This window comes from Talpa europaea (assembly GCF_964194135.1).
Source record: "Talpa europaea genome assembly, chromosome: 7".
In the NCBI taxonomy this organism is placed as follows: domain Eukaryota; kingdom Metazoa; phylum Chordata; class Mammalia; order Eulipotyphla; family Talpidae; genus Talpa; species Talpa europaea.
The window spans coordinates 33,016,559-33,038,670 of NC_140074.1; the positions used below are offsets into that span (position 1 = coordinate 33,016,559).

The 22,112-nt window shown below is 38.3% G+C and overlaps 1 protein-coding gene across 1 annotated transcript in view; it reads left to right on the forward strand.

Annotated features, from left to right (window-relative positions):
* Positions 1 to 4,268: 4,268 nt before the first annotated feature.
* PLGRKT (plasminogen receptor with a C-terminal lysine) overlaps positions 4,269 to 22,112 on the forward strand; it is a gene marked incomplete at its 3' end in the record, with an annotated part of 54,300 nt that continues 36,456 nt past the window's right edge. Inside the window, exon 1 of the mRNA XM_084236134.1 lies at positions 4,269 to 4,412. Within this exon, the coding sequence (XP_084092260.1) occupies positions 4,332 to 4,412 (81 nt within the window). The 5' untranslated portion in view covers positions 4,269 to 4,331. The remainder of the gene's footprint in view (positions 4,413 to 22,112) is intronic.

Here is a 22,112-nt window from a genome sequence, read left to right on the forward strand (position 1 = left end):
GCTATGATCGAGTTGGTGAAAGCAGGAAGAACATTATCAACGGAAACCAACATACCACTGCAGGAAATACCCAAGTTACTGTAATTGGGTCCAGAGAGCGAAGGTGGAGTTGAATCGGGGAAAACCTTCCGGAAGCTGTAGGTTCCGGGGTGGAATTTGCATGAAATGACTTAGTTTAAATGGAAAAGAAAGACTTAGAAAATGATGGTAATTATGCAACCAGTCATAAATGCAGTTAATGCATCATTTGGTCAGGAAATGAGTCAGTGAGAAAATCTGGATGACAGACGAGATGGGTTATGGAATTACTCAGTTTTGTTTTGAATATGTAAAATCAAATCCAGGTTTCCAGGGGTGACCAGAGTTAAGTTGTCTGGAATCTTCACTCCTCAGAAATAGCACATCCCATGTGAAGAAAAAGGAATTCTCCTGCACTGCTGGTGGGAGTGCAAACTGGTCCAACTGTTAGGGGGAAAAGGATGTCCCAAAGCTAATTCCATATAGGCTTTGTGGACTCCACCCCCACCCTAGGTCAAAGTCAAAGACACTGGGAACTCCAAATCCCATCACCACCGAAGGGAAGGTGGCTGGGACCTGAGGGTGGGGTTAAGCAGCCAGGTGGATATAAAAGGCAGACACGTGGGCTTTGGAGGATTCCCCCATTTTTGGCTCTCCGCCAGCTCGCAGCCGGCCAGCTCTGAGAGTGACTTTGGGTTTCCAGGTCGTTGGATCGGGTAGGACGCATTAAAGACTTTATTTCCCTATTTTCTCCCTGAGTTGTACATTTTCCTTATTTCCTTTTCTCTTGTAAATAAACCTTTTATTAACCTTTTGTGTGTGTCTGTAGTAGAGTATTCATAAGTCCTTTAAAGCGCGTGGGTGAGGACCCACAGCCAGGAACCCGTTTAATATTGGGGCTGCTCTATAACACAACCACTATGGAAAGCTGTGTGGAGATTCCTCAACCTGCTAAAGATGGAGCTTCCATATGATCCAGCAACTCCAATCCTAGGTATTTACCCAAAGGACACAGAAACATGTATTCAAAAGGGCACCTGCACCCCTATGTTTATAGCAGCACTATTTACAATAGCTAAGCTTTGGAAGCAACCCAAATGCCCAAAAATAGATGACTGGATCAAGAAGATGTGGTATATATACACAATGGGATATTACTCAGCAATCAAAAAAGATAAACTCATGCAATTTGTAGCGACATGGATGGAGCTGGAAGGGATCATGCTCAGCAAAATAAACCAGAAAGAAAAAGAAAAAAAACGGATGTCCTCACTCATAGCAGGAATTTAGAAAACCTAAATAAGAGACCAGGAAAAAAGACTAATTATAATAAAGTAAAAATCAAAATCAACAAGCAACTATAAACCAGAGACACAAGGGGTGGGGGAGAGGGATTAGGGTCAAAATAAGGGGGGTGGGAATTGTATGGGGAATATAACCAAGATGAAAATGCATACATTGTACAAAAATGAAAAATGATGTAAAAAATATATAAAATAAAATAAAAAAGAAATAGCACATTCCATTGTAATGGAGGCAAGGCTAGAACATTAAAGAGAGACCCTTCTAATGTCTAGTAGTAATCAAAAGAAAAATGAAGCAGAAGGGACCTAATCAGCATTCTCAACCCACCGAAACAACTGGTAAGTTGTAAGTAGCAAGACATTTGTCACCAGTGATGAAGTGTTGGGAGTTTTGAAGTCTTAAAAAATTGAGTGAATTCAAAGATAATCCTATTGCAAAGTCATTCTTGCTTATTTTCTGACAAATAGTTTGTGAGTGGAAGAAAGCAAGTTGGGTACTCTAGACACCCTAATGAAACTCCCAGCCTGGGACATGGGCTTGTTAGGAGTAAGAAAGGAGAGGAAGATTGAAAATTCTGAATTCTGGTGAAGTGGACAAGATATGATACACTCATTCTCCCAAGCGGGCTCCCACAAAGGAAGCTCTTCTCCCTGCTTAGTTTCTCCCATTAAGCCTTGGGAGCATCCCATGACACATCCAAACTACAACCTATATCCCAGGAAGCAAGGCACAGAAAGAGGTAAGCCTAAATCCTAACTTTCCAGATCATTTCTCTTCCCTGATGACTGACAAAAGGTCTGTCTCTCCACTTTATATATGGGAACATGCTAAGGAAACAGCTCTGTGACTTAGGGTTGTGTGTATGTAGAGGAATGGGTTTAGAAGGTAGTTATTTTCATTGTATACTTTTACAGCATATTGAAGAATTCAGTCATCCACTCCTATGTGCAGAAGAAAAATAAGGAATAGCCAGTGGCTTGAGCTTTGGTTTCTCTTATATCATTCATACACTCTGCAAACATTATGGTCTGCTATTGGAGGCAACTGACATGAGCTGCAAATATTTGGAGAAAGGAGACAACCTCTGCTAGATCTCCTCACTCTCGGTGGGTGACCTCTTAACTCTGGTCACATGATGGAATGTGGCAGTGGCAGAGAGGGAGGGAAACCTCATGACCTCCCAGCCCTGTTTAGGGCAGTGCCTCTGCTCCCTGTAAATGGCTTGGTCTCATGCCCAGCACTGAGGCTGACTCTGGCTCAGAGATCCCTGTCACTTGAGAAGCATCTTTGGTCATATTACATGGTAGCATCCAAAATAGATGCGCTTAACTCTGGTCACATGATGGAATGTGGCAGTGGCAGAGAGGGAGGGAAACCTCATGACCTCCCAGCCCTGCTTAGGGCAGTGCCTCTGCTCCCTGTAAATGGCTTGGTCTCATGCCCAGCACTGAGGCTGACTCTGGCTCAGAGATCCCTGTCACTTGAGAAGCATCTTTGGTCATATTACATGGAATCCACTGAAGTCTAGCTTGCAGTTCCCACTCATCTGGGGTACCATTCTGCCTGATATGAAATGCCATCCCTCTCTCCCCCTTCAGATCCCTAGTTAGCCAGAACCTAGGATTTCTTATAGAGGAAACAACCTCTGTTGGGCTTCCTACAGAATACTGTGACTATTAGGTAGGAAGCATTGAGTGGTCACACTGACCTGAGGTTCACCACCCTGCTCAACAGTGTAACAAAAAAAATCAGCAATCATCGTATTGAAGAGAGTAGAGCAGTTCTAACTTCCCTGAGTTTTGCAGTCTTCTGAAAGTAAAACCAACAACTCACTGAGGGTCTTTTTGTACCCACTCAGTTAGCTTAAGAACAAAAATTTGAGCTCTTGCCTACCTAGTGTTGACAGCCAATTTAAGAACTTCTTAAGTAAGATAAGTAAGGTAGACAGTATTACATACTTGATTTTAAATTATTTCCCAGTATATTTGAATATCCTCATCCCCACCTCTCCCTCCCTTATTGAGCACTTCAGTAGTAGCTTGATGAGGACAAAGGTAAAGCTAGGGAAGGATGACTAAGGACTATCAGTAGTAGGTGAATGGAGATAGGAGGTGTGTATTAGGGGGCAGGGATTACAGGAAGAATACTGATATACTGACCTTAAGACACATAAAACTTCTTAAAACACAAATGCAAAGGAGCACAGAGAAATCTGTCCTCAGGGTTCACAATGCATCTAAATTACCCCTCCTTAGAAACAAAGGATCTGCCATTCAACTGTACAGAAGGAATGTGCTTGCTTCAGCACAACATACACTAGAACTATACAGAAGGAAAGAGGATGAATGGCATCAACATTGCCCTTCACAAAAATGAGAGGGTTTGTTTGTTTTTGATATTCAGTTCTTTAATATTTACAGTGGGGAAAAAAGTCAGGAAACATGGAGTCATTCATTTACTTAACAGAGCAGAAGATTCTTGAAATCAGCTAGTTCAATCAGCTGTTCTTAGATGAGTAAACGATAGGCCAGAATGGTTATGTTGCCACAGTCACATACAAGTTAGAGGCCAGGACTAGAATCCACAATGTGTTTCCAGGTTAGAAATTTTTCTTTTTCCGGGCCTCCCTGGTGGCGCAAGGGGTTAAGACGCAACCTATGAAGCTATCCGCAGCCTCTGCAGCACCAGTTTGATCCCCGCCAGGGAGCTGCCCACATGGCGTGGCAGACCTTTCTTGACTCGCCCGCTGCTCCCCTCCGCAGTGTATTTCAGTCAGTCTGCCTGTTCTGTTTCCCAGTCTGTCTCTGGTGAATCCTCTCACCCTCCACACCTCTGGCCTGTACCCCAGTTCTTGTATGCATAAAATAAATAAATCTTAAAAAAAAAAAAAGAAATTTTTCTTTTCCTAACTTTGTCATAAATTCATGGTAGCCTGAAGTAGAGCATTTGAAGATGCATGTAGAATACATTGTTGTAATACTCTTTGCTTTTTTACATTTTAGGTCAAAATGGGGTTTATACTTTCAAAATCTATGAATGAGAACATGAAAGCCCAACAGGAGTTCATGCTTATGAATGCTCGACTTCAGGTACATTTTCAATTTCTTAAGCATGTATGTTGTTAGAGTGGTTAAGATTTCTGTGATGTGTGTTCTAGCAGTGTGTTCTCTTTGACCCCCAAAATCTTTATCCTCAAAGCCAAGGTGAACTGCTTTGCTATTATCTGGTGAATGGGTTTGCTTTAAATCTCTGATCTAGATATTTGTGTAAAACTTTACATATTGCAATAAATAACTTTATTGTGTATAACAGACAGAGTAATGGCTCTTTATCCCCCAAAGATATCTGCATTCTAATCCCCTTTGACAATGTTACCTTACATAGCAAAAGTGACTTTGCAAAGTGACTAAGGAGATGGGCAAGTTGGTGGATGGGCCCAGTGTCATCATACTGGTCTTTATAAGGGAAAGAGGGAGGCAAGAGACTTAGACTCGGAGAGGAAAAAAGAGAAGGAGATTATGGTGCTGTGCTACTGGCTTTGAAGATGGAATAAAGGGCTGTGAGCCAAGGAATTCAGGTGACTTTTAGAAGCTGGAAAAGAAAAGGAAATGGATTCTCCCCTAGAACTGAGGGAATGCAGTCCTTCTAGTCCATTTTGAACTTCTCACTTCCAGAATTGTGAGATAATTTGATAATTTGGTATGGTAGCAATAGAAAGGTATTGCAGAGTGAGAAAATGCTCAAGAAAGGATCAAAGTAGTCAAAGTAGAAGATTGTTAACTGCCTAATACAGCTTGTCAAAAAATATTTTAAAATTTTGTATGTCAAAATTGCATAATCAAAGTTTGACCAATTATTTTCCTAAGATTTGCAACAAAGGTCTCAGCCTCAATGGTTCATTTTGGCCCTGGGAGTGGAAATCTTTCTGTAAGACAGCATAGTGAGTGGTTATAAGTGAGGACTAAAGTCAGACTGCTTGGATTGGAATCCCATGTCCCACCTGGACTAACTGCATGACTTGTGCTTTAGTGTCCTAATTTATAAATTGGAAGTGAATGTTTCTCTTTCGGAGGGTCATTTTGAGAAGTAAAGAAGAGAGTGTACAGAGAATGTGTAGAACAATGCTTCAGGTCTTTAGATAATGTGTTTCACACTATAAGTATTAGTTGTTGCTGCTATTATTATTACTGCTATAGTGACGAGAGTGTTTTGTGCAGGATAATGATTTCTTTTGGGTGAGTGGAACAACTGAAAAAAATAGACAACTGAATTACTATAACAGAACAGTGTCCAAGGGGAGACCAAATATTAGGCATATGAAGCAGCCAGGTATAACCATACTCAAGAAAATCCTTATCTAGAAACTCTGGAAAATATGTCTTTCACATCAGTCCATATAAAGTAAGAATCTGCGACGGGTCTAGGATCTTACCCTACTTGCAAGCTAGCAAATTAACCTGCCACTATTTCATGGATGCTAGCCAAATACAGGAGGCATCTTCGTCAGAGACAGGACTTTGTTAGTTACAGCAAAGTAAGTAGCATGAGCATGAGGTTGGTGTCAATTCCCCATTTCTTTTAAGTCTCACAGAGGTGACAAAGATGGACTCTGTGCACTCTGTGGTTTGTAGCACACTAGAGGAACACTGGGTTTGGGAATCTGCCTCATTCTTCAAAGTTGTTTGCTGTAGACAGAACCCAGAGAAACTGTCCAAATAAAGGACAGTCTGAGCCATGTATTTTTGGCCTATCCAGTAAGAATATGTAGGAACATCTAGGCCCATGTCAAACTGCCCCTCCCAACAAACTGCTCCTCAACCAGATAGACCAGAACTTTGAGAATAGCCTTGGCTTTTGTCCACTGATCCCAGTGCCCACTCTAGCTGTCACTCAGGTCAAACATCAGGAACACTACCAGCATCATCAGTTTTCAGCTTAGCTTAGTTTTTCAGAGGAAAGGTTTCAAAAATAATCCCAATTGAAACACCATCCCTACTGATAAGTTTAGCCTGTAATGACATGTCTTTTGGTACTTTTCCTATTTAACAACACCTCAATGAAAAGGATAAATAGAATAAAGCAAAATAAAGTTTAACAACTGGAATCCTTTTACCAGTTTTTTTTTTTTTTTAAGTTAAAAAAGATAAATCAGGGCCTGGTGGCACAAGGGGTTAAGCATCAGCACTATGAAGCAATCTGCAGGTACTGCAGCATGAGTTTGATCTCTGGCCAGCAAGAGAGTATTTATTTAAAATAAATTATTTTTTAAAAATAATTTATTTAAAAAATTATTTATTTTAAATAAGATTATTTATTTTAAATTATTTAAAATTTATTTAAACTTTTTAAAAATTTAAAATAATTTTAAAATAAATTTTAAAAAATTATTTTAAATAAATTTTTTTTAAAAAAAGATAACTCATAACTCAGTAATTCACAATATTATCACTTTCTTTCTAGGAAGAGGACCAGAATAAAGATGCAGCTACATCTTATACCATTGACGAGGTTCTCAGCTCTGGCTATACCAAATAACAAATTATCCTGTTACTGTTTCAGGGCTTTTTTCAAACTCGTGCTGCAGTGGATGCGGAAGGTTCCATAGGTTGTGTCTTTTTATTTTTTTTTTTTAAATCCTCCTGAGATTTATTTCTAAATATATACATTTTAAAATATTAATTATTTTTTTTAAAGATTTTCTCTATTCATGCATACAAGAACTGGGGTATAGGCCAGAGGTGCAGGGGGTGAGAAGATTCACCAGAGACAGAGTGGGGAACCAACAGGCAGATTGACTGAAGTACACTGCTGAGGGGAGCTGAGGGCGAGACAGGAGATGCTGCACCTCCCCCTGCAGTGACCTTTAGGGCTAATGGCTTTCGCCAAGGTCCCTAGGTCCAGCTGGACAAGGAACCAGAGCGCAGGGGAGTACAGCAAAGTTCCCTGAAAACATAGATAAGACAGATGCTTATCAAAAGATAACGACCACCAGGAACCACTACAAGAATGCTAAAAAACCTTATCTCCTCTTTCTAGAACTACAAACTTTATTCCCTTATTGTCTTTCTAAACTTCCTTTTTTCTTCTATAAAGGTCATTGGTTGTTAATTAAAAAATCATATGAAATCCTTAAACAAGGCTGACTCAAATGAAACATTACTAAACCCTGTAATAATTTTTAGGTAAAAAAGAAGTTAGTAAAACAAAAAATGCGATTATATAGTTTAAAAACAAAACTAATGGTCTATCTACTTAGGAATGAGGCTAGGTCCAGATGTAAATCACTGCTCTGTCAGTGATAAGCTAAACCCATGAGCAAGCTGATTTCGTTGATATTCATTATTCCTATGCTTTTAGAAAACATATATATACTGGTCACAAACTCAAAGAAAATTACACTCAGATTTACACTCTCTCTTGAAGTGTGTCTGTTTGTCATTTCTTTCGCCGACGCCCTGACCACCCTGCACGTTTCTCTCAACCCTGAGACGGCCTCGTCTACTGCTGTGCTGGTCTGCGGCAAGGAGAGGTTTGCTGCACATGCGGGTGTCTACCTGGCTGGGGATAGAACTTGTGCTGTACTGGCTATGGATAGCTTCATAGGTTGCGTCTCAACGCCCCCCCACCCCCACCCCACCTGCCCCTCCACCAGGGAGGCCCTTCTGTAGGTTTCGTCTTAACCCCTTGTACCACCAAGGAGGCCTCTGTTTCAGGGCTCTTTCCCCAGAGACTCACCCAGGGATGATTTTACTTTTCAATGTTTAGATCCCACCCCAAACCAGTCAGATTTCTTTCTGGCTGGCATGTTGTTTTAAGCTCTCTGGGGGATTATAATGCATACCCTGGGTTAGAAAGTTTTGCCCTTTCCTTCTTTTTCTATGATGCTACAAAATTGTAATTGGTAATTAGCAGTGATTTAATAGAGTCTACATTGGAGATAGAAACAAATAAGTTTTCAATTTAAGTTAATCATGAAGTTAAGTCACTCACTAGAATCTGAGTAATGTTATTATAAAAGGCCTCAAATCATAAAGCTTTCTTTTTTTTATTAACAACTTTGGTTAAAGCTATTGTGGGGAAGATTTGCATTATTAGTTATAATGATGTTTTCAGATCATCAGCAAACTTCAGTTTCCCACTGTTTTTTCTAGCTTCCTGTTACTGAGGATGATGTTTGATAAATGGCAATACTCAGTAAACTATCAACTCAGGTAAAAATGAATACTTTCTTAAAATGCCACTAGATGGCACACCTACACTAATTTTATGTCACCTGAGTGACCAGAAAGGCATTTTGATGTTATAAAATAGGATGAAACTGGCAGCATAAAACAGAATAAATTAAAGAATTCCATATGAATAATTTGGAATAATACTTTAATAAATTAAAGAATTCCACAGAATTCATTGCTGTGCTATAGTGCTTGGAGGCAAAGCTGTTATGCTCGGATTAAAGGTTAATGTATAGGCAACAAAATAAAGATTTAAAAAATTACATATAGGGCCAGCTTATTATTAGAGTTTGATGTTAAGAAAAATAAGTTATAGTTTTAAACCAAAATATAATCATTTAATATATATATAAAATGTGCTCCATGTTAAGCAGAATTCAGAAATGCATAAGCCATGGGCTCTATATTCAAGAAACTTTTTATCTAAAGTTCCTAAGGTGGGGACACAGGAGAGGTATGCTGCAAATAGCCAGATGTGTTTGTATGTATGTGGTAGGTAACCAATGGCCCCCTAAAAATGTACACACCCTAATTCCTGGAATCTGTGAATATGTTACTTGTAAGCAAAATGGACTTTGTAGATATGATTAAGGGAGCAGACCTTGATATGGGGAATTATCCCTGATGATCCATGTAGGCCTAATCTAAAAACATGACTTCTTAAAAGTAAATGGGAAATACAGAAGGGTCAGAGAGATGCGATACTGTTGGCTTTGAAGTTGGAGGAAAGCGCCCACTAGCCAAGGAATTTGGGTGATCTCTGGAAGCTGGAAACAGATTTTCCCCTAGAACTTCCAGAAAGGAATGCAGCTCTACAAACACCTTGATTTTTAGCTCACTCAGAACTATATCAATCTTCTGATGTGTAGAATTATAAGATAATAATTTGTGTTTTGTTAAGCCTTTGATTTATAATAATTCGTACAGTATTGCCTCACCTAAGGATAGGGATATATTTTGAGATATATGTCATCAGAGAGTCTGTGGTTGTGTGAATATCATAGAGTGTAATTTAACAAAGCTAGATGGTATATCCTATAATACACCTAGTTGATATGGTATGATCTGTTGGGACCACCATGGTATATGTGGTCTGTTGTTGACCAAAACATAAAGCAATGCATGATTGTTTAGCAACATGTGATATGACTGTTTTTACAATATAAAATATAGTGTGTACTCAACATGCTTTTTCAAATATATAAAAATTACAACAGCAGATGACTATTAAGAGAACTTTTTGAGATTATTTAAACCCTTACAACTTCCAACATCTGTTATTCTGTGCCCTGCCATCTGTTTGTTCATGGGTTGTTGGTTTTTTGGGGTTTTTTTTTTTTGTTGTTGTTGTTTTAGGTTAAAGCTATACCAATATCTTAAAATAAGAAGGTACATTAAAAAAAAAACCTCCCCTGGTGGTGCAGACAGTTGAGCGCAGCGCTGTGAAGCTGTCTGCAGCCTTCTGGTTTGATCCCAGCCAGCAGGCGAGAATCCCACATGGCGCAGCAGACATCTCCTGTCTCACCCGCTGCTCCTCCTAGCAGTGTCTTTCGGTCCATCTGCCTGTTCTGCTCCCCGCTCTGTCTCTGGTGAATCCTCTCACCCTCCTGCGCATCTGGCCTGTACCCTGGTTCTTGTATGCATGAATAAATAAATCTTTAAAAAATATTGTTTCCATCTTATGGTTATTGTAACTAGTGTTACTATGGAAATTCTTATACAAGATTTTATTTGAAAACTTGGTTTTCAGTTCTTTTGAGTGTATACCTAAGAGTGGAATTGTTACATTATAAGATTATTATATGTTTAATTTATTGAGGATTCACCAAATATTCCCCACAGTGACTGCCATTTCACACTGGACCTACAATGTATGATGGTTACAATTTCTCCACATCTTCACCAATACATGTTACTTTCTTTTTTTTTTAAATATTTATTTATTTTATGCATACAAGAACTGGGATGAAGGCCAGAAGTGCAGGGGGGTGGTGAGAGGATTCACCAGAGACAGAGTGGGGAGCAGAACAGGCAGATCTACTGAAACACATTGCTGAGGGGAGCAGTGGGAGAGGCAGGAGAGGTCTGCTTCCCCAGGTGGGTTAGCTCCCTGGCAGGCTGGGGATCAAACTCGTGCTGCAGTGGCTGGCAATAGCTTGATAGCGCTGTCTTAAACCCCTATGCCAACAGGAGGCCCCACTGTTACTTTCTTTAAAAAAAATTTGTAGCCGTTCTAGTGGATTTGAAGTAGCATCTCATTGTGATTTTGATTGAATTTTCCTACCAACAATAACATTAAACATTTTTTCTTATTAATGTTAGCCATTTTTCTATAGTCTTTGGAGAAATGTCTATTCTAGCCCTTGCACATTTTAAAATTGGATTGTCTTTTCATTATTGAGTTATAAGTTTCTTTTATATTATGAACGTTAGATACTTCTCAGATACAGATTAGCCAAGTATTTTCTCCTATTCTGTGAATTTTATTTTTAATCTCTTGATAGTCTCATTAATGCATACAAATTTTTAGTTTTTATGAAGTTCAGTTAATTTTTTGTTACTGCTTGGACTTTTTGTGTCATATTTAAGAAACCATTGGCAAATCCAAGGTCACAAAAATTTGCCCCTATGTTTTCTTCTATGGGTTTTATATTTTCTTTCTTTTTTTTTTTTTTATAGAGGCATGTTTTATTTATTTATTTGTTTGTTTGTTTGTTTTGTTTATACATGCACTGAGTACAGTCAGAAGCGTGGGAGGGTGAGAGAATTCACCAGAGCCACAGCGGGGAGCAAAGCAGGCAGAAGGACCTAAGTACACTGCTGAGGGGAGCAGCGGGCAGCAGGAGAGGTCTGCGTGCTATGTGGGACCCTCCTCCGGTGGCCGGGGAGCAGCCGGGGATTGAACCGGTGCCGCAGAGGCCGCGGGCAGCTTCGCAACCCAGCGCTCAACCGCTGCGCCACCGGGGAGGCCCGGGTTTTATATTTTCAATCTTACATTTAGGTTTCAGATCCACTTTGAATTAATTTTTGTGTATGATGTGAAGAAACCAACTTTATTCTTTTGCATGTGAGTATCTATCTCAGCAGAAGTTTCTTTCTTTATGAACATAAACGAGTTAGACACTGCACAGTAAAGATTAGGGCTCGCACACTCAGTCTGTAAAGTAACTCAGAAGAAGAATTCAGGGCTTCTGAAAAGGGCATCTTGACCTGTTAGTACTTTGTGTCTAAATTCAAGAGGGTGGCAACCTACTGGTTTCTTTCTCTACCAAAATTGAGAATACAATCAATTAATTTATTAGTTTATTGAGGCATTGGGTCTAAATGTAAAGAACATAATAAATTACTTGGCTTTTAAAGAGATTTCTAAAAATGTTCAGTAAGTCTCTTTAAATTTGGGTCAAGATAGTAATATGTCTCAAACACTTAGAGGAGTTAAAAACACTCTTAAGATTTCTTCTATGTTGGGCCTCTCCGGTGGCGCAGCGGGTTGAGTGCAGTGCTGTGAAGTTGTCCGCAGCCTCCGAAGCACAGGTTCAGTTCCTGGTTGGCCAGGGAGATTCCCACATGGCGTGGCAGACCTCTCCTGTCTCGCCCGCTGCTCCCCTCAGCAGTGTATTTCGGTGCTCTGCCTGTTCTGCTTCCTGCTTTGTCTCTGGTGAATCCTCTCACCCTCCTGTGCTCTGGCCTGTACCCCAGCTCTTACATAAAAATAAATAAAAATCTTTAAATTAAAAAAAAAAAATTCTTCTATGTTGTGTATGTTCAAGAGTGGAAGGATATGAAAGTAAAATAGTGAATAAAGGTCATTTGTTCTATAATAACTTGCTTCTACAAGGTAAACAAATGACAAAGATAAGTCACAAACCAAATTTATCCTTTACTGTCTAGTCCTTCCATGCAGACACTGGGTCCAGGGTCCTTCTTGCACTCAGTTTTGTAAAGGGGATACACTAGTTTTAGGTTTGTACTCAGAATTTGATGAGACAAATGAATCCAATTATAGACTATCAGAAAGCATTTCTTTTTTTTTTTTTAAAGATTTATTTATTTTTATACAAGAACTGGGATACAGGTCAGAGATGCAGGAGGGTGAGAGGATTCACCAGAGATAGAGTGGGGAACAGAACAGGCAGATGAAATACACTGCTGAGAGGAGCAGCAGGTGAGACAGGAGAGGTCTACTGCGCCACGTGGGTATCTCCCTGGCTGGCTGGGAATTGAACCCGTGCTGCAGAGGCTGCGGACAGCTTCACATCGCTGTGCTCAACCCGCTGTGCCACTGGGGAGGCCCCAGAAAGCCTTTCTTTGCCACCCTTAACAATAATTCTGTTTTCATAAATATGATCATGGTGAACTTAAATTCATTTTTGTTCATTACTTGAGCAAGGGGTATCACTTTACTTATTAATTCAGTGAAACATTTATTGAGTGGCTTACTCTTACTGCATTTCTTTTGAATAGAGAACAAGTATACATATATTTTCTTGTCCCTTTCTTTCTTACATTAAGAGCAGCCTACCATTGATACCCATTGTAACCTTGCTTTTTTCATTTATTAGTGTATCCTGGAAATCACTACAAATCACTTTATAGAGATACTCCTGATTTTTTTTTAACAGTTGCATATTATTTCATTGTGTGGATAAATCATAATTTTATTCAAATAATATATGGGCACTGTATCAGTTTCCTGTTACTATGACAGATTATCACAAACTTGTGAGTTAGAATAACACACAAATTAGTTATCTTACAATTATGGAGCTCAGAAGTTTGAAATGGATTTTACTGGGTAAAAATCAAGGCATCTGTAGAGTTGTATTCCTTTTACAGGATCTAAGAGAAAATTCCTTTCCTGGCCTTTTTTGGTTTCTAGAGGTGCCTAAATTCCATGATTCATGTTCCCTTTCTCCCTCTTTAATATAGCAGTGTAGCAACTTCATTTCTCTCTAACTTTGTCCTGCCTCCATCTTTTATATAACGTGAGGACCCTTGTGTTTACATTGTGCCTGCCTTAATAGTCTGGGGTAATCTCTCTATCCCAAAATCCTTAACTTAATTCATCTGCAAAGTCTCTTTTTTTTCACCACATTAGGTAACATAGTCACAGGTCCTGGGGGTTCAGATGTGGACTTCTTTAGGAGGCCATTATTCTATGCTACAAGTACTTTCCAATATTTTGCTATTATAAATAGTACTGTGATGAATAACCTTGTGCTTTCATATTTTTGTACTGTGGGAGATGTATCTTCCGGGTACATTTCTAGAAGTGGGTTTGCTGGATCAAAGACGGGCCTATGTAATTCTGTTTCGTATACTGTTTGGTATTTCTCTTAGAAGGGTGAACCAATTTAAAAGTGACTTGTTATCCCCAAATTTCACCAACAGAGTATATTGTCCTGCTTTTTAAATTTTGCCAATCTTACATGTGGTCTCCAGCAAAAGATGGCATCTGGGCTTGTTTTAATTATGAGTGAATTTGATCATTTTCTCACATGTTTGAGGGTCATCAGTATATCTTATTTTTGTCAATTGTTTGTTCATTGGGTTTTTGTCCCTTATCCCTTTGTTCCTTGATTTTTATGAATTTTTTATACACTAGGTATCTTGATCTCTTATTTGAAATATGTCACAAATATTTTCTTCCAGATTGTCATTTGACTTTGGGCTTTGCGTATAGTGGGGTTCTGGTTTTTTTTTCTGTGAATATTTTTTAATTTTATATACTAAAATTATCAACCCTTTATTGCCTGTGCATTTGAGTTTTTATTTAGAAACCTTTTTCTTTTTTTAAAGATTTTTTTTTTTATTTATTTATACAAGACCTGAGGTACAGGCTGGATGTGCAGAAGGGTGAGAGGATTCACCAGAGACAGAGCGGGGAACAGAACAGGCAGACTGTTCTGCTGTATTTCAGTGTACCAAAATACACTGCTGAGGGGAGCAGCAGGCGAGACGAGAGGTTTGCCATGCCATGTGGGTTGCTCCGCGGCCGGTGGGGATTGAACTGGCACTGCAGAGGCTGCTGACAGCTTCACAGCGTTGCACTCAACCGCCTGCACCTCCAGGGAGGCCCGAACCCTTTTTCTATACCAAAGTAAAAGAGGTGGTCATTCATGTTTCCTTATGTTACTCATATAGTCTCATTTATTTATAGCTAGATTCCAAATCCACTTGGAGTCTATTCTCATATATGGCCTGAGATTTTGCTCTAATTTTATCTTTTCCCAAATGGTTACTTAGTGGGATCAACATTATCTATTTTATCTGTTTTTTTTTAAACCTTTGAAAATTCTACTTTATTTTTTAATTAACATTGCATCTATAACATTATATGTTTCAACTGTGCATCACCAATATCATTTGTTAAAGGCCCATCTTTATTCCCAATGATCTGAGATGTCACTTTTACTTGGTTCCTGTATATACTTGAGTCTGTCTCTGGACATTCTGTCCCAGTGGCTTGTTTGTCTATTCATTTATCAGTACCATATTATTATAAAGGTTATAGATGTTTATAGTATATTTTTAATGCCAGGTTAAACTGGTATGCCATCATAGTATTTCTTTTTCAATGTTTTCTTGGCCATTATTACATGTTTGTTTTTCCACTGAAACTTTAGTATCAATGAGTCCACTCTATAAAATAACTTATTGACTTTTTAATTGAGATTGCATACCTTTATAAATTCATTTAGGAAAAACTCTTGAGTCACCCTAGCCAAGAACAGGAGATGTTTTCCCATGTATATTATGGGGCTTAAATTTTAATTGGAGCTTATAAATTAATTGTGAAGAAATGAAACTTTAAAGTTAAATTTCAAAAAGGGAACAGCCTGTAAATGATATAAAAATGTCTCTACAGTAGAATTCCTCGCCTTTCTTGCAAAGAACTGTGTTAGCATTGCATATGATGCAGGGGCATTCTTACTTTGTGAGAGAGTAGGAAGGAAAAGAATGACAGAACTTCCCAGGCATGTTGCGAAGGCACAGTGAAAAATCAAGAAGGGAAAACTTGGGCCCAGACTGCTGCCTGCTGGATTTAAGGCCTGGATATGGCTACTAAGGGCTGTGGATCCACTCTTAACATGTAATATGAAGTTCACCAGCACTGGAATTGAGACACAAGTAGGGCCATCATTTATTAGTAGTATGACCTTGGCTAAATGTCTTAGGATCTCTACACCTTAGCTTCATTGCCAAGATGGGAATGAAGGATACTTAAGTACTAGATCATGTGGCAGAATAGAGTCTCAGTAAAAAGCTCCCTTCTTTCCCATGTATCTATATTCCTTTCTTACTTGCTTATAGCAACTGTTTCGTTCTTTCTTCTGTCTGTAATTTTATTAATTTTTTATCCTTCCCCATCTCTATAGCTTCAATTCTGTGGTCAGGCACATGCTTTTCTAGTTCCCTTTTCCCTCTGCCTTGCGGTATGTTTAGTATTTTTTTTTTAAAGATTTATTTATTTATGCATACAAGAGCTGGGGGGGCGGGGTGAGAGGATTCACCAGAGACAGAGTGGGGAACAGAACAGGCAGACTAACTGAAATACACTGCTGAGGGGAGCAGTGGGCGAGACAGGAGAGGTCTACTTAACCATGTGGGTTGCTCCCTGGTGGGCCGGGGATCGAACTTGTGCTGCAGAGGCTTCAGATTTCTTCATAGTGCGGTGCTTAACACCTTGTGCCACTAGGGAGGCACATGTTTAGTATTTTTAAAACTCAATCTTGACACTGGGGCTAGGGGACTAATTAGTGTATGAGCCCACAGGCTCTCATAGGCATCCTTAGTCCTGAGACACTAAGACATTTGCAAGTGTCTCCACACAGCCATGGCAGAACTTAAGTCATTTAAAATGTTCCTGTGACCTAACCCTGGGGATGTAGAAGTATCCCTTTGTGCTTAGGAATTGCATACTGTTCATTCCTTTCCTTTTGTACTTAGGATGTTTCAGGGTTCTTATGCTTTTTCTAACTCCGTGGAAATTTCATAACAACTACAACAACAAAAATTTCTGTTTAAAAAGAGTTTACATATACATATTTTATTAGTGATGTATGTGGAGTACTGCAAAGGTATTGGCACAAATTTAGGAAAGTAGTGAGTAGACATTGTTCAGAGATCCAGAGAAATTAGAAAGAAAATAGTGCTTTCTTAAGAATCATGCATTTAAATTTGACTGACAATAATAGCAATTTACTGTATGTTTTTATTATCATCACTGAATAAAAATATTTCCTATTCCCAGTTTTTCTTGTCAAGAGGTTTTATCTAGCACTTAGCTTTTACGTTACAAAAATGATTCATTATAACGACAATTTCTTATTGAAATAAAAAAATCATTTAAAAATTTGTTGCCCATCTTTCATAATGTCTAAGACTTTTGGATCTGTTTCAAATCAGAACTCTGAAGACATTCTTTCACACATAATCAAATAATTATTTCATATGCATCAGATCACTATTGTTGTCAGTTATTCTGTTTGATTCCTCTCCCCCTTTCTGCTCCCACAGAGATCCATTCTCTGTCCTTTCTTGTTCTGTGACCTGTGTCCTGTGTCCTGTGGACCTATAGCCCAGGCTCCCTTACCCTCCGGCTTCCAGCTGGATTCCAAGAGGCATGAGCAGGAGCCTGGAGTTTGAGAAGATAGTGAATCTAGGTACGTGGTCCTGCAGGAAGCAGGGGGTTCCTACACCCAGAGCTTGTTTCAGGGCTATCCTTTCCATAATGGCATCTCTCACTGGGCTCAGGTTAATGTTGTGACTTAACCCTTTCTCCTAACCAGGGAGTGAGGACTTCCAGCTGCTGCCAATTGCTGGTTGCCTCGCTCTCCCTCACTGTTCCACTGTACCTTAAACCTGCCCACAGCCTGCAGATTCCCTTCATTAAATTCTTCTCAGTTAAACTCTTGAAGGAGTGTGCTCTCTTTGTCAATGCCACACCAACAAACTAATGGTTATGTTCATGTTTCTGTTATGACTATCTAAAATTTAAAAGATGCATTTACCATGAACACTAAAAACAGACACTTTTTAGTCAATATGCAGTAAACTGCACCAATGCTTCTGGAAATTATAGATAAAATGTAATATTCCCCAAACTGTATGAGATACATGATAAAATTACAAATTGAAATTTTGGTACGGCCTATAAATTGGCACTCAATTGAGCTCTCTGACCAGATGACAATCCTTTTACAATCCCCACCTCGGCTGTGTACATCAAATGAAGTAAATATGCTGACCCAAGAGAAAAGACTTAGAACTCGAACATGGAGATGGAATTTATAATGGCCGCTTCTTTAATAAAACCGATGTTCTCTTTCAGACACAACTCTTAAAGTACAGAGAAGTAACAAAAAAAACCACCAAAAAACAACACTACAACTTACATACATATCGGAGTAATGTTAAACAAAATACTGGTTTTCAAATACTGAGATTCTTCAGTCATATGACAAATGGCTTTCAAATACTGAGATTCTCCAGTCATATGACTTAAAAAAAAGTTTTAAATTCAAAATATTTCTTCATTATTTTAAGTCAATTGTTTTATTGTCTTACTTAAATGGTGTCTAAAGGTTTGATGGTAAAATCTCTCTAACTTCTCCTATATATTTTTTTAAAGATTTATTTATTTATGCATACAAGAGCTGGGGTACAGGCCAGGGGTATGGGGGGTGAGAGGATTCACCAGAGACAGAGTGGGGAGCAGAACAGGCAGATTGACCAAAGTACACTGCTGAGGGGGGCAGCAAGAGAGTCAGGAGAGGTCTTGCTGTGTCATGTGAGTTGCTCCCTGGCCGACTGGGGATCGAACTCGTGCTGCAGAGGGTGCGGACAGCTTCATAGGTTGTGTCTTAACTGGATGCGCCACCAGGGAGGCCATGTACTTCTCCTATATTTGTCCCTAAACTTAGGCATGAGTTTACAAAACAGTACCTCAGAATGTATCTGAAAAAATATATTAGAATTACATTATACTTCTGCCTAGCAATGCAATTGAACATGTGGCATTTTTTTCTTTTGTTTTTTCTTCTGAATATTTGTATTAATGATTGAACCCTAAAGAGAACACTCTAATATTGATTTATTTGCTCAATGCTTACAAGCACTGACAGTGTGCCAGGCCCTGTGTTAATCAATAAAGATATAAAGATGGAAACACACAGTTGAGTAGTTTTATGATATTTATAGATTCTGAAATAACTCATTATTTCATATGGTGCTTTTCTTGGAAGAAGAAATGTTTGAATCATGTGTGGTAAGGAAACATGTTCTTTCTGAATCTTTTTGGTAAGTTAATGATGTTAGCTTTATAGGTTCAAATAGATTCACAGAAGATAAATTAGAAATATGTAGGCCATTATGTTAGGAGTTTATTTCATATGGTAATATAAATATATCATTTAGGATTGGAATTTTTATTATATTTGGGCATACCGTCCTTGGTTTGAATGCCAAATTATAGAATACAATAATTCTTTTTAGTTATGTACCCCTAAAGAAAAATATTAATTTGAAGCCATCCTTGTTTTAAGTTAATGTTGAACATGAAGACTTCAAAGTTTAAACAATTATATTGCAGTGTGGATTATGGTTGATTTTCTACTCTTGAAAAAATCTTTTTGCAATTATATGGTATCTTTTTTAATGTACACAAACAACACAGTATGAGTTGCATCTATAAACCTCATACCTAATCTGTTCACAGGTTAATTTGTTTCCAGGTTTTTGGTGAATTGAATTTTACACATATTATTGTAAAAGTCAATACCACCACAAAAGCTGATCTGGCATACATTTTTTAATTCAGTACTTTCTTCCACATTCACAATTTTCCTAGGTTCAGAAAACAGCAGTTTTAGTTTTCAGCCAAAAAGATGGGGAGAGACATTAGAAAGGTGAGTTTAGAAGTCATAACGAGATATTACAAAAATTCGGGATCCAGTTCAATTTATAGGTAAAAGCAAAAACCTCAAAAATGATTTAAGAGGACCAACCAGCATCTGGTATCCACAAAAAGATATAAATTTTATTTATTTATTTTTCAAGGTTTATTTATTTTTATACAAGAACCGGGGTACAGGCCATACGTGCAGGAGGGTGAGAGGATTCATCTGAGACAGAGCAGGGAACAGAACTGGCAGACTGACCGAAATACACTGCTGAGGGGAGCAGCGGGCGAGATAGAAGAGGTCTGTCACACCATGTGGGTTTCTTGCCTGCCGGTCAGGATCAAACCCACACTACAGAGGCTGCAGACAGCTTCACAGCACAGTACTTAATCGCCTGCACCACCAGGGAGGCCCAAGATATAAATTGTAAACTTTTGGTTAGAACTGTGATTCTTAAAATTCTACTTTAAAGGATATTCCTATTTTTGTCTTTATTCTTGCTATGAAGAATAAATCACTTTGAAATTTACAACTTTAAGAATGAGAACCATTCTCTGATCCCTTAACAAAGTAAAACAAAGTACCTGACATTGGTGAGAAAATTTTTCAATCTTTGTTGTAGCATTAGTCTTGTCCAAGCAAGGTATTTGCTGTCTGTTACACTGAGACAAATGATGATATAAATGCAATAAAAAGCATTTATTTCTATATGACTTACCAAGGACAAATTATCCAGAGTGCAAAAATATTTTTTCCTTAGGTTTTTGACCTTCCTAAAAAGTTCTTTATTTTATGTACCCCTAGGTATAATGATTAGATGTAATAGTAAATATAGCCTTTCATATGTGAAAATGTTTCAATACTTTTTTTGTTTTCCTGTTAGTGCCACTTTCCCCTTGCCTTCTCCCCATAGATTCACTTACAATTGTGAAGTATGGTTTAAAGTATTATGTTAGAGAATGCCACCCGAATGCATTTCTTCATAGAAATGACAGATTTTTAAAAATTCCTCTTTGGGTGTAATGTGTACATGAAGAATATTTTGGAAAATGGGAATTATGCAAATCAGGACTTTTCAAATTTAGTCCTTAATTGCCTGTTCTAAGAGACAGGCTTGTAAATTATAAGGTCTTCATACAATTATCAGGACAAAAGACAATGCAACTTGAAGTTATGAACACTGTTCTAAAGATGTTGTTACATTTAATATTTCCTTTTCACCTTCTCTTTCATTTTTTCCTGCTCTGTAAGTCCATACTTTATTTCCTAATTGTTTTTCCTCTTATTTTATAATGAAATTGTTCCATGATTCTGTGAAGCCATATACACAGAGAGATGGTCAGAACTACCGATGAGGCTTTCAGTGACTTCTGAATTAAGTAGTCGACTGGACTGTTTTATTGTCAGTTACTATAAATAAATATCATACCTCAGAGTAATGATCACACAGTGAAGAAAAAATTCATTTTTCAGTTCCATATTTCTAAATCTTATATAAGTAACAACCCTTAATGAAAGTCTTTCTGCTTAATATCTATGTGCATGTACTTAAACTACCATTAATTCTTGAATACTTCTCAAGAATTGACAAAACATAAAACCCCCAACTTTTATATACAACAACTATTTGAAGATAATCTTTCTTTAGGGCTTCTTTTTAGCAAAATCTTTTCACAGCTGGGAAAATCTAATGGTAACATTTTGAATGTAATGTTTTGTTGTAAAAAAGACTTATTAATAAAATAATTTCTAAAACAAAACATCTCTAACACTGTCATTGCTGCAAAAGCCTTGCAGAGTATGCAGAATGGAGTTGCCTCTGCCCCGACTCTGCCCTTTGAACTGTTACCTTCACTGAGGTGTCTGTTGCATCCAGCAATATTTCAGATTTTCAAATATTTTCAATATTTCAGGCTTTTAGGAAATGGTTCAACTCAGGGTCTATTCTCAGGCAAAAAGAGGGTTGATGAAAGAAAGGTTTAAGTCAGTGCTAGAGGGAACTGGTGGTGAATTTTATTTACACCTTCCAATATTCGGTTCTTTTTCTAAAGGAAAAGTTACTTAAAAAATGTTCTTATGGGGCCTCCCTGGTGGCGCAGCGGTTGAGCGCTGGGTTGCGAGGCTGCCCGCGACCTCTGTGGCGCCGGTTCGATCCCCGGCTGCTCCCAGGCCACAGGAGGAGGGTCCCGCATGGTGCGCAGACCTCTCCTGCCGCCCGCTGCTCCCCTCAGCAGTGTCCTTCGGTCATTCTGCCTGCTCTGCTCCCCGCTGTGGCTCTGGTGAATTCTCTCACCCTCCTGCGCTTCTGACTGTACCCAGTGCATGTATAAACAAAACAAATGAACAAGTAAATAAATAAATAAATAAAAACATGCCTCTAAAAAAAAAAAAAAAATTAAAAAAAAAATTTAAAAAATGTTCTTATGAAAGAGTTCTTATTTGAGACATTTCATTCAGTTATATTACTTTCGGTAATTTTCCATTTATTTTTTATTTCCCTAAACCAAGGCCATTCTTTTTTTTTTTAATTTCAGTGAATATGTTTGAAAAACTAGCAAATATGTATTACCTCCTCTACCTTCTCCCCTCACTCCTAGTTGATCATCATTTAATATTGGCTGCATATTCTTACTTCCCAGGAATTGAAAAACAC